The 13,132-nt window shown below is 45.1% G+C and overlaps 1 protein-coding gene across 1 annotated transcript in view; it reads right to left on the bottom strand.

Annotated features, from left to right (window-relative positions):
• The window catches only part of MAST2 (microtubule associated serine/threonine kinase 2), a 422,441-nt gene that overhangs the window by 48,429 nt on the left and 360,880 nt on the right, over nt 1-13,132 (bottom strand). The window contains exons 20-22 of the mRNA XM_054979860.1: nt 10,379-10,480; nt 9,507-9,629; nt 3,324-3,433 (exon numbers count right to left, since the gene is read on the bottom strand). Of these exons, the coding sequence (XP_054835835.1) occupies nt 3,324-3,433; nt 9,507-9,629; nt 10,379-10,480 (335 nt within the window). The remainder of the gene's footprint in view (nt 1-3,323; nt 3,434-9,506; nt 9,630-10,378; nt 10,481-13,132) is intronic.

Here is a 13,132-nt window from a genome sequence, read left to right on the forward strand (position 1 = left end):
AAATATTGCAAATAGCTGATTAAATCTGTAGATCAGTGTGCCCCACCACTAAATATTGTGGGTAAGCACTCCACTTCCAAGTTTTTAACATGCCTCCAATGTCCCTTGCTTATATTTTGACCAACATCTTCTAATGTCCCAAGCACTGTATTCCAATACTTCATACCAAGCGCTTTTCCCTATGAAAATAATTTTTGTATATTCACCCACTTGACTGTGACATATTATCTTCAGGATGTGTGTGTGTGTGTGTGTATGTAGGGAGAGTTTGCCAAAAGAAGAACATTTTATGCCTGAGAAGGATACAGAGGTTATTTACTGAGCTAAACTGGTAAGAAAAATAATTAAATAAATGGTGCTGGTCTACAAACACAACTATTTCTCTTTCACTCAGAAACCTGTATAGAGGTAGCAAGTAAAAAATGGCTGATCATTATTTGGATATTTTGGTTCAAACAGGGCTCAACAGAAGAGGGAATGGGCCGGAACACCATTCCGGCATGTTCCCCCAACAGTCAGGTGGCCCCGCCCACCTGACTTTTGGACATTTTGGGCTGTTTAGGCCTCAATTGGTGCCAAACGGTCTGGATTGGGTTGGTACCGGGCAGGGGAACCCTCCACTGCCCGGCACCGACCTGCTCCCAGCCGTTTCAGCCCCGATCCGGGCCCAAGGGCCCAAAATGGCCATTTGGGGGGCATTTTCGGCCACTTTGGGCCCATTTCTGCCAGGATTGAACCCAAAATGGCCAGGATCGGGTCGGTGCTGGGCAGGGGAGCATTCCCCTGCCCAGCACCGACCCGGTCCTAGGTGGATCGGCCCTGATCCCATTGGACCCCTCCTCTGCCTGGCACCGACCCAATCCCAGCCATTTCAGTCCCAATCTGGGCCAAAACGGGCCCTAAATGGCCATTTTTGGCCATTTGGGGGGCATTTTCAGCCACATCGGGCCCATTTCCACTGGGATTGGGCCCAAAATGGCCAGGATCGGTTCAGTGCTGGGCAGGGGAGGGTTCCCCTGCCCAGCACCAACCCAGTCCTAGGCATATTGGCCCTGATCCAGCCCCAAACGCGCCCAAAATTCCCCTGCCTGGCACTGACCTGATCCCGGCCATTTCAACTGTGGTCTGGGCCCAAAAGGCCCCCAAATGGCAACTTTGGGCCATTTTGGCCCATTTTCGGCTTGGATCTGAGCCAAAACAGCCAGGATCGGATTGGTGCTGGGCGGGCGAAGCCTCCCCCTCCCGGCACTGGCCCAGTCCTGGCCATTTCGGCCCCAATCCGGTCGTTTTTGGCGCTTTTGGTCCCATTTCCACTGGGATTGGGGCAGGAACAGCTGGGATCGGGTTGGTGTCAGGCAGGAGAACCCTCCCCTGCCCGGCACTGACCCGGTCCGGGCTGTTTTGGCCCTGATCTGTGCCCAAACGGACCCCAAATGGCCATTTTGAGCCAGTTTCAGTCAGAGTCAGGGCCAAAACCACCAGGATTGGGTCGGTGCCTGGTGGGGAACCCCTCCCCCGCCTGGCACCGACCCAATCTGGGCCATTTTGGGCCCGATCCAGGCCAAAACGTTCCCAAAATGGCCATTTTGAGCCATTTTAGGCCTCTTTCTGTCTGGATTGGAGCCAAAACGGCCCTGATTGGGCTACTGCCAGCTGGGGGAACACTCCTCTGTCTGGCAGCAGCCGAATCCCGTCCATTTTGGCCCGATCAAGGGGCGTGGCATATGCTAATGATTTATACTAATGATTTCCGGCAGCCCTTTTTCTACTAAATGACTCCTGGATTCAAATCCCCATTTAAATATGATGCTCAATGGGTGATGTTGAACCAGTCACCCTATCTCAGTTCAACCTTCCTTACAGAGCTGTCATGAGGAAAAGATGGAGAAGAGGAGAACATTACTGCCCTGAGCTTTATGAAGAAAAGGCAGGATAAAATGCATAAACAAAACTAACCACTATACCAAACTGGAGAAGAAGGCGCAGTCTGTCACCCAAGCTCTCCATTCTAGTGAATAATTAACCATTCCTGTCCCAGGTCTCTGATTTTGCTTCACTTCAGAAACCTGCTTTTAAGTGCATTCCATCACAAACACCATCCCCCCTTGAGGCTTGCCACTACCGTCTTCAAAGTGCCAAGTCAAAGTGATTCCTTTTTGCTCTGGGTCTTAAGGTATTGAACTTTCAACATTTTTATGATTTGCTTTTAGCATGAAACCTTAACAGATAATTTTAAGCTGCTCATTATTTTATGTTTGTATGCCCTGGCTGGGTTCTTAATGTAGGGTTTTAATTGACAACTTTGAAGGTGTTATGTTTTCATTGTTTTATTTTGTAAACTATTTCAGGCAGATTCCTTGAAGAGGCAACATAGATATTTTCTTTAAAAATGAGCTTTGTACTTGTAACTTTTCTACAGATAACTCAGACTGATTTTGCTATGTTTAATCATAAAATATTTTTTCACAGATGTTGTGTGTTAAGTGTGTTGTGTTGTGTGTTAAGTGTGTTAAGATGTTAAATAAAAATTTATCCGGATTTTTCAGGAAATTCCCATTAATGGGATATGCTAAGAAACCAGTATTCTACTTAAGTATCTACTGGTAATTCTATTCATCATCGCATATTATACACCAATTATGTTTTAGAAACTTCCCTGATTTCCAGAAAATCTTGACAATGGGATCAATTTTACAATTCATGGGTACAAAGATTGCAGGATCTTTCCTGCCCTCCCCTCTGCCCTCGAGCCATTTCTGATCTCTAGAAAGCTTATTCCTGGGGGACTGTGTGTACTAATAGATGCACCACTCAGGAGGCTTAGTGGGAGGAGGTGAACTTGCTCCTTCCTTTCTCTTCTGTGTGAGGAGCTCTGCTCATGCAAGAGGCAAAAAGTGTGATCTTATTCCCTTCTCCCATCTCATTACAACCACCAGATTGGTACTGCTGTACAGTAGGTACAAGTCTCTCAACTCGAGGATTAAATTTTCCTAAGACTGAAAATGGCTCATGGGGGAGGGAAGATCCCTAACTATCAATGCTTTCCTTTGGCAATTTGTAGAACCCTAATTACATGTGACTATGCAAGCTATGATAACACATATGTGCAACCTCATTAAAAATAGTTTCCCCAAAAGTAACTATTAACAGCTTTATTGATTTGTGATCCCTTTTATCTTACCTGTTACAGCACAGATGTTGAGAACAACAGTAATTTATAAGTGAACAACTTCTGTAGTTACCTCCATGAGAGTTTAGGATCACAGTCCTTCATGCTGTTTTGACATTGTTCAGATCTCATTAACTCAGCAAGCTCCACATACCTTACTAAACCTTGGTGAACACGAGGAAAATTGCCTAATTTCCACATGATCATCATAATTTGTTTCTTCTTCTTCCTCAGAATCTAAATGCTGGTATCGCTCAGAACGTGCTGCAAAGAGGAACACAAATGTGAGCCTAAGTAACCTCAACACAGGGAATAGTTGGTGTTCAGCAACAGAGAGCCAGGTACCAGCCAGCTCTCCCCACTCGTAACAGATATTAGAACATCAGTGCTAATCATCAGTCCAAACAGACAGAATTAGATTTGATTCTTAGACAGTAGCCAATTTTATCCATCAAGTTTTATTCATCTTGGCCACAGGTTACCCAAAGAGATCCAAACACCCCCCAAATTTTTGAACTTCTACAATCAAACAAAAAAATACAACAAATCTCCTCATATCAGCCCAGCCCAGAAAAGCAAAGAGACACATAGGACTCTTCTGAGGAAGAGGCAGCTGGTGAGCCTGACTCAGATCCACGGCCAGTGGCGGAGGCACTGCAGGAGGAGGCAGTCTCTGAAGGATCAGACATATATCCACAGCCAGGTCCCAGCACATCGTTCCCTCAGCTTCCCACCCCGGGGCCAGCAACAGAGAGCCAGGTACCAGCCAGCTCTCCCCACTCGTCACCAAAGCCTCGGGAGCACCGTCAGAGGAGGGCAAGGATAGCCCTTCAGATCAGAAGGCACAGTGCCAGGCTAGCAGCTCAGAACTGGTCCAGCATCAACAGTGATGATGAGTACTTGCAGGAGCAGGGCTGAGATGGCTGGCAGATGCATGATACAGCGCAGGTGGCTGTGCATCTTGAGGCTTAAACATAGCAGAGAAGGGAACGGCTGCATGGAAGCAACGTGACTGCTTACTAGTGGCCTTGCTGCTTGTGTTTGGAACTCTTTTTTTTTTTTTGTGTTTGGACTCTTTTTGATTTTGCTACTACAGACTAACACGGCTAACTCCTTAGGATCTATGTGTTTGGAACTGATTCTCTCATCTCTGACCTCAGCCTATTATTGTGGAATTTATTCTGGAATACCCCCTTTGGACTGAAAGCTGTGAGTGTTGTCTAACTTGTACCTGAACCTTGGAATAGTGATTTGTCCTGCTTTGACAACTTGGGAACTTCCCCCGCCTGCTGCCAGTGGGAGCAAGTAATCGGGACACCACCATGATTATATTAAAAAGGCTAAGAAGAAATTCAGTTACTCCAATTAGAGGGTACCAAATTATCTTCTAAGTAATTATACCACTACGTCGCTGACACAAAAGAAGGAGATACCACTTTTTCAGTTAGTCCTCTGTCATCTTTGGTGAGTTCTCATACACAACATTTTCAAGATTTTTTTTGTTTAAATGATTTTTGCAACACTTGCAGCACAATCCTGGGGTGTGTGTGTGTCAGAAAATGCACAGAGAGACGACTAAGAGTTACGCTGGTGCAACATCCCCTATGGTGGCGCCTTGCAGCAGTGGCTGGGCGCTGGCATAAGTATGGTGCTAGTCCCTGCACCAGCACCCGGGGGGGATGGGAGGGTACAAGTTAGTTGGCTCTCTAAGCTGTTTTGGGCCTGAGAACGCCCCCCGCAGCAGTGGAAAGTTATGCCACAAAAAATGGTGCCATAGCCCATAGGCACCCACTGTACAGGAAAAAATCCCTTCCCCATGCCTGGCCCCACCCAAGTGGCTCGGCAGAGCACAGAATGTTGGCTTCTTCAGGGACCAATCTGCGCACATCTCTGTGGTGGCCAACCCCTCTCCCCAGTAGCCAATCAGTTCCCTGCCCACCCTACATAATCTCCAGCTGGAACACCCATGGCTCCAGGTAAGTGGGGACACAGCCAAAGGCTCTGTCCAAGAACTCCCTGGGGACTTGGAGTGCAAGATGGGAGAGAGTGCACACAGTGGTGGGGCAAAAGTGCACAGTGGGAACTTAGCAAATTTTGAGGCATGCCTTACATTAACACACGAGAGGAAAACAAAGTCCAGATTGACTAACTCCCACCCAAGTTGCATTACAAGTTTCCTGTCTTCTGAATCCTGTCTTGAGGAGCAACGAGAGTGCACCAACAGGTAAGAAGGCGCTGAGGAGCTGGCTGCCTTGCTTACTTGTTCACACCGGCTTCCCCTCTTCTCTCACTGGTGCCTCATCTCCATGGTTGAGGCTCCCCAGCTGGCATGGTCCATACCCACCAAAGAGGCGGATGCCCAAGGAGCTGTGTTTTGACATAGCTGTTACATGGGGGGAGGGCTTCCAGCAGCCCATGCCACAGCTCCGCTCAAACTCCCTTGACTGGGCACCACTTTCAGGCAGGGAGAGAGTGCAGCCACAGGTCAGAGTCACCAGGTGCTTGTTTTAATAACCCCTTCCCCTTGGTGGGCGCAAGGCACCTCGACTATGGAACAACAACACCCTCCCTGTCTGTTTGCTTGCTTGTGGATGCCAGTATTCCCCCCTCCACTTCCCTGTAGGGCTGCCCTCACACATCCCAGCGAATGGTTTCTAGCTCTGTGCTGGGATGGATGGAGTGGCCCCAAAGAGGTGCGAGGTGCCTCCAGACCTTTGTGTGGCTGTGCTGCCTAAAGGAGCAGGGGTTCAGTGGCATCTTGGAGGCTCCAGCCTCCCCCCCCCCCCGATCCCTCCTCAAATTCACTGCAGGTAGTAGAGTGGAACTCCAAGTACTACCTGTGTGCATCAGGGGCGAGGAGAACTCTCATTTCCTGACAGCTGGCACTTGATAAGCCAGGCAGAAGTCAGTTGTATGTGGGGTCCAAGGTGGCAGAGGCTATCCTAGGTTCACTGGGACCGCACCCCTGCAAGGCCAGACCACTCTTCTCATCAGTGTTTGCAGAGCCAGGGATGGCCTTTGGTAATCTCTCACAGGGAGGGTGGGGCTGGGCCCTGGTGCGGCTCCTCTGGCCCGGGGAGGCAAAGTCTATTTCCTACTCATGTGTGCGCCTGCCTGCTTTCACGCACTTCCTGTGGGAGGGGCTGGGATTGGGTGTGCGGCCGTTCTGCTTCTGCCCAAGAATGCCTTGGGCCGGTCCCTGTCAAGGGCCATCTGAGCCAAAGGCCCCTTGTCCCAGAGCACCCCTTCCCCCGTCTCCCAGCTGAAGGAGACAGAGGAGAAGCAGGGCACATGCATGGCCACTGCCAGGATCAAGGAAGATATTCTAGTGAATAAATCCAGAGGAGTTAGCCGTGTTAGTCTGTAGTAGCAAAATCAAAAAGAGTCCAGTAGCACCTTTAAGACTAACCAATTTTATTGTAGCATAAGCTTTCGAGAATCAAGTTCTCTTCATCAGATGCATGATCCGAACTGGTCAAATACAGAAGAGGAGGGATGAGAGGGGAGAAAGAAGGGGACTCGGTCTATTGTCTACAGCCAAGCCTTACGTTACAACCGTATCTGCTCCAATGCTCTCGACCGAGACTCACACTTAAGAGATTTACAACAAGCATTTTTGAGACTACAGTACCCACCAAATGAAGTGAAGAAACAAATCAACAGGGCCAGACTAGTACCCAGAAACGGTCTGCTCCAGGACAAACCTAAAGGAACTAACAACAGAACACCACTGGTTGTCACCTATAGCTCCCAGCTCAAACCCATCCAACGTATCATCAGTGAGCTACAACCCATCCTGGAAAATGATACCTCTCTCTCAGAAGTCCTGGGTGGAAGACCTTTCCTTGCCTACAGACAGCCCCCCAATCTTAAACAACTTCTCACTTACAATCATGAATCGGCCAGCAGAGTCACCAGCACAGGTACCAGGCCCTGCAACAGACCCAGATGCCAGCTCTGCCCCTATATCTACCCAGGGAATACAATTACAGGACCCAATGGCATCGACTACACTGTCTCTGGCTCTTACAGCTGCTCATCCTCCAATCTGATATATGCCCTCATGTGCCAACAATGTCCTTCTGCTCTGTACATTGGACAAACCAGCCAACCTCTACGCAAAAGAATAAATGGACACAAATCTGACATTAGAAATGGAAACGTCCAAAAACCAGTGGGAGAACACTTCAATCTACCAGGACATTCCACCAAAGACTTAAAGGTCGCTGTGGTTCAACAGAAACCTTTCAAAAACAAAATCCAACGGGAGGCTGCTGAATTGGAATTCATATGCAAATTTGACTCTGTCAAGCTGGGACTGAATAGAGACTATGAATGGTTATCACATTATCACAGGTAACAGATTCCCTTTACAGAGGCGTGGTCTGGGGGAGCCCAGTGACGCCTGGTGTGGGCTTTCGGGGATCACAGTTCTCTTTGTCAGATGCAGCTGGCAGGGAGAGCTGTGGTCATTGAAGGCTTATACTACATAGGAATTGGATACTTTCACTGCTACAAATGAATACGGCAAACTGACTGCACACCAAAAGGAGATGTTTACATTTCCAAGCAAAGGAATGTTTTGACTGCCTCCATGCTAATTGCATTCTGTCTCCTTGTGATATATGTCCCCTTCTTTCTCCCCTCTCATCCCTCCTCTTCTGTATTTGACCAGTTCGGATCATGCATCTGATGAAGAGAACTTGATTCTCGAAAGCTTATGCTACAATAAAATTGGTTAGTCTCAAAGGTGCTACTGGACTCTTTTTGATTTTTCTAGTGAATAAAGTTACTCTGTGCTGATTAAAAGAGACCCTCTGCACATTCCTAAATGATTGCTGAATCTTACTGCAATGAGATTGAGAATCTTGAGGAGAGCCAGTACCATTCTCTGGTAGGAAAAAGGGAGTGTGGACATAGATGGAACCAACAGGAAAAACCTGCTTTCAAAAAGCAGTGGACTTAGAGGCGCAGATTTATCTTCTCTATTAAAACAGGCACAGCTGAGGAGCCCCAATCATTACACTATTCCAGGCTGCTATGTCACTGTGTTAGCTGAATTAACTCCTGCCTCCAGGGACTGCATCTTGGAACCACGGACAGCCTGGAAGGAGGAGGTATTCTTTGAGTAAGGCAGTCATGTTTCCAAAGGCCTTGGGGAAAAGCCTCTCAGCCTCAGATCCCAGGCCTCTTATACCTCTAGGTGTCTTCTCTCACAGCCAACACAGTCAAGGGAGTGGAGGGACTTCTTCAGGCTGGCAGCCAGTCAAAGCAATTAGAAAAAAGGCCTTCCAGCTGAGGGATCTGTTATGCTACGCCTCCAGGTGTCTCCCCTCAGAGCTGACACAGACAAAGAGGGGAGAGGCCTTGATCCAGGCAGACATGCAGGCAAAGCCTTTGCCATCTTGGAATCAAGGGCTCTTTCAGGCCATATATCCAAGCTTCTCCCCTTGGAACCAAGGGGGCAGGGGCCTTTAATCAGACTGGCATGCCACTGAAAACTTCAACAAAGAGCTATTGTGAGATGGTTCTGATGGGCCACATCTCTGGACTTACCTTTAATCAGGCTGGCACAAAGCCACAGCCTTGGAGAAGGGGCCATTGTGAGGAGGCTCTGACAGGCTACACATCTGGACTTAGCCCTTGGAACTCAAGGTGCTAGGAAAGCAATCAGGCTGGCACAAAGGCACAGCCTTGGAGAAGAGCCGTTGTGGTGAGGCTCTGACAGGCCACACATCCGGACTTAGCCTTAGTATTCAGGGGTGACTGGGAAGTAATCAGGCTGGCACAAAGCCACAGTTTTGGAGAACAGGTGTTGTGGGGAAGCTCTGGCAGACCACACCTTTGGACTTAGCCCTTGGTACTCAAAGATGCCAGGGAGGGAACAGGTGCCTTTAATCAGGTTGGTGTTTTCCAGTATCTTAAAGAAGCCACCCTTGAGCCATAATGACAAAGGGAAAGACAGAAACTTTTTTTGTAGTTGTATTATTCACTAGAATGTCTATTGAGGGTTAAAAACTTTAAAAAGAAATAATTCTCCTCAGCCTCAAGAATGAGGTGATGGAAAAGCAGATACCAACAGTGGAGATACTCTCTCTGCAGCAGCATGGAGAGAACTGATAGAATAGCATCCCTCCTCCTGATCATGTAATTTTTTAAGCAGGTGAGCGCCAAAGGGAGGGTGGGGTGCTCCTAGTCTTCTAGAAAGCTCTGGAAATTTTTGTGGCTGGCCTGCGTATACACAGTACCTCCAATGTGTGCCTGCACAGAAGCCAGGCAGATGAACATAGTATTATTTTAAGATTATCTCCAATTAATCATGAGCTTTGTTCCTTACTGTCAAAATAGCTTGTGTCATCTTCTGATTCTAGCTGTGGAATAAATTCTGCTTTTTGTCTCAGTAATCCATTCCAGTCTAAGTTCTTAAAGAACTTATGTTGTTTCACCTCAAAAGCACTACCTGAAAAAAAGACATAATAAAGAATTTTAAATATGCTGAAGCAAATATAGCCCAACAACTGTATTTACTTGGATTTAGACTGAAATCCTAATACAGCTAACACTCAGTTTTGTTTCTTCACAAAGACTACATGAGGATAAAGAAAACAAAACATTCATACTGCCCTGATCTTTAGGGATAACTATAAATAAAAAAAACAAAATTACTGAAACATAGAAAGTGACATAGATTATCAGAAAGTGTCACACACTTTCTGATAATCACATCAAATCTGAGGTACTAACAAGTATTGTAAGTAATTAAAATTGAAAATATTTTTCACGTTTCCTGCACACAACAGAGGATATCGCTAAGCTCAAATAGAGTTCACATCTCAAATATCTGAATAAACCAATATTTCAGAGTGCAAAAGGCTTTCACTCAAGTGTCCACTGAAGGATAGAGTGTCAGAGAGAGGCTGCTTTATTTGTCAAAAGAACACTAGGAGCTGCAATGTTTTGATAAATGTAGCAAATTAAGGAATGCAATATATCATACATTCAGCCGTCCTATTTCTCACATATAACGACATCTTTCTATTATAAAGCTTTTTATACTGTTTATCACCATCATACCAAAGAAAGAATGAACACATTCACTGAGAAGGTTCACACACATTATTCCCCATGATGAGCATCTTTTTTTCTTTACAACTTTTCATTATGATGCAACATTTCTAGCAACTATTTTTTATAAGGATCAATTTGTACCTGTTCCCAATCTTTCCAGAGGGTTTTGGTAGAGAAGTTTACCAATGAGGTCTTGTGCATCTGGTGGTAAAGCTTCATCTCCTTCTGGCCAGACAATTACATCTATAGAAATCATATTGATGAGGTTAAGAAAAAATATACTGAATGGTATTGAAGATCTCTCATGTTAAAAAATTGATTACCTATTCAAGGACAGTAAATCTACTAAAGTATTATCATAGCACATGATATATCTGCTAAGTAACCATATTGTTTTCTCCTCCACTATGAAATTATTTTTAACGGGGTTAATCATTTTTCTATGTTCATGGAATGGATCTATTATCATATCTACTATATTATCTATTACATTACAGCTTACAGTGAAATTGCTGTTGTCCCCATTTTTGTTTTATAAAATACAAGTACTTATTTTACTTAGATCTACTACTAATATTAGTATCACATATTTAATGAGAAGTTGGTTCACATTAAGCAATTATATATAGTTCCATTTTGTAAAATATGTGGTAGATAGTTCTATGTTTTTCTCCACATGTACACTGCAAAAATACAAAGTATGGATTACAACTAAACCATCTTGCTAGATACAAGTTAGGTTGGATCCATACACTGAGTGAAAAGTGTAACTGTCTGATATATTTTGGGGTAAAAGTTAGTAGATAGTAACATTAGAACATGCTTATATTCTAAGTTGTTAATACTCCCTAACTGTCAGAATGAGTTTCCAACATGGAAATGTATAAGAAACTAAGAGAACCCCCATTTAAAGACCACAGGCTACGAAACTAAACTATTTTAAGCCCCCCAATTGTAAGTGATCATACTTGCCCTCTCGATATTAAGGCTTATGAATATGGCAGTATTATAAGCCCCTCTGCTCATGTGTTTAAAACACAGACAAGCTGCCCATTTCCTCTGGTTCACCATTCCTTTCCTTAGCTATTAAGGAACTTAACCACCTCTCCCTTTCATTCTTTACCTTTACAAAGTCAACATTAGGTGATGATTCTTTGGAATCTATCACTATAGCACCATTTCCATTTCAAGATCAATACACAAGTTAATACAGCATATATATTTTAACTGTTTTACTTTGCCTAAATGGCTAGGCAACTTCAGGTATTCCCGGAATAAGTTGATTGTTTGGATCCATTCCAATCTGGTTTCAGGCCTGGTGATGTGACTGAAATGGACTTGATTGCCCTGGTGGATGATCTGAACCGGAAGATGGATAGGGGGAATGTGACCCTATTAATTCCCTTGGACCTATCAACAGCTTTTTATACCATTGATCGTGGTATCCCTCTGGACAGCCTTTCAGGCTTGGGACAGGAGACACTCTTCTGTGATGGTTCCAGTCCTCCTTTGAAGGTAGGTTTCAGAATGTGGTGCTGTGAGACTGCTGCTCTGCCCCTTGACCTCAGGCCTATGGGGTTCCACAAAGTTCCATCTTGTCTCCCACTCTTTTCAACCTCTATGTAAAACTGCTGGCATAGGTCACCCAGAGATTTGGGCTGAATTGCCACCAACATGCAGAAGATGCTCAGCTCTATTCTGCACTTCCAACAAATCCATGGGAGGCTGTGGAAACTGTGGACAAGTGTCTGGAGGCAGTTTTGGAATAGATGACAACTAACAAACTGAAAATTAATCCCAACAAAATGGAGGAGCTACTGGTGAGGGGAAAGGTTTGACCTAGGAAATAAGATAACTTCTGTTCTGGATGGGATTGCATTCCCTTAAAGAAGGAGGTTCATAGATTGGGGGGGGGGGGGGGATGCTACTGGACCCATGCCAACAGGTGGCAGTGGTACCCAGGGGTGCCTTTCATCAGCTCCAGCTGATGAGCCAACAGTGGCCCTTCCTGGGGGATAAACTCCCTGCCACTGGGATACATGCTCTGGTAATATCAAGATTAGATTACTGCAACACACTCTGTGTTGGCCTGTCCTTGAAAACCATTCAGAAGCAACAGTTGTCCAGAATGCTGTGGCCGGAATGTTAACTGAAGTTTTATCTACATTGGCTTCCAGTTTGCTTCCAGATTCAATTCAAAGTGCTAGTATTTACCTTTAAAGTCCTATACAACTTGTGGCCAGCAAGGTGGCAACCTTGATAAAGGACCATTTCAGTCACAGCACCAAAACTCTGGAACTCCATCTCTCTCTCTCTCTCTCTCTCTCACTGTCTTCCATAAGCTGGTGAAGACATTTTTGTTTGCCATATGCCCAATAACTGTTATTGGCCTTCCCTCCTCCGTTTTGGTGTTGTGTGTTTGTTTTTATTTAATTATTTTATATATTATTTTAAATTCTGTTTTAATGTTAATAAGTTTTACTGTTATATATTATTTTAAATTCTGCTTTAAAGTCAAAGTTTTACTGTTTTTTGGTTGCTGCCTTGGGGACCGTATTTGGGTGGAAAGGTGGCACAAAAATATTTTAAATAAATAAACTATTCTTTTCACTAACACTGGAAATAATGTGGTCTTTATTCTGCATTTGGTATAGTGGTTAAGAGTGCAGGACTCTAATCTGGAGAACCTGGTTTGATTCCTCACTCCTCCACTTGAAGCCAGCTGGGTGATCTTGGGCTAGTCACGGTTCTCTGGAGCTCTCTCAGCCCCACCCACCTCACAGGGTGTTTTGTTGTGGGGATAATAATAACATACTTTGTAAACCGCTCTGAGTGGGTGTTAAGTCATCCTGAATGGCGGTATATAAATTGAATGTTGTTGTTGTTGTTATTATC

Source organism: Eublepharis macularius, chromosome 5 (genome assembly GCF_028583425.1).
Source record: "Eublepharis macularius isolate TG4126 chromosome 5, MPM_Emac_v1.0, whole genome shotgun sequence".
In the NCBI taxonomy this organism is placed as follows: Eukaryota; Metazoa; Chordata; class Lepidosauria; order Squamata; family Eublepharidae; genus Eublepharis; species Eublepharis macularius.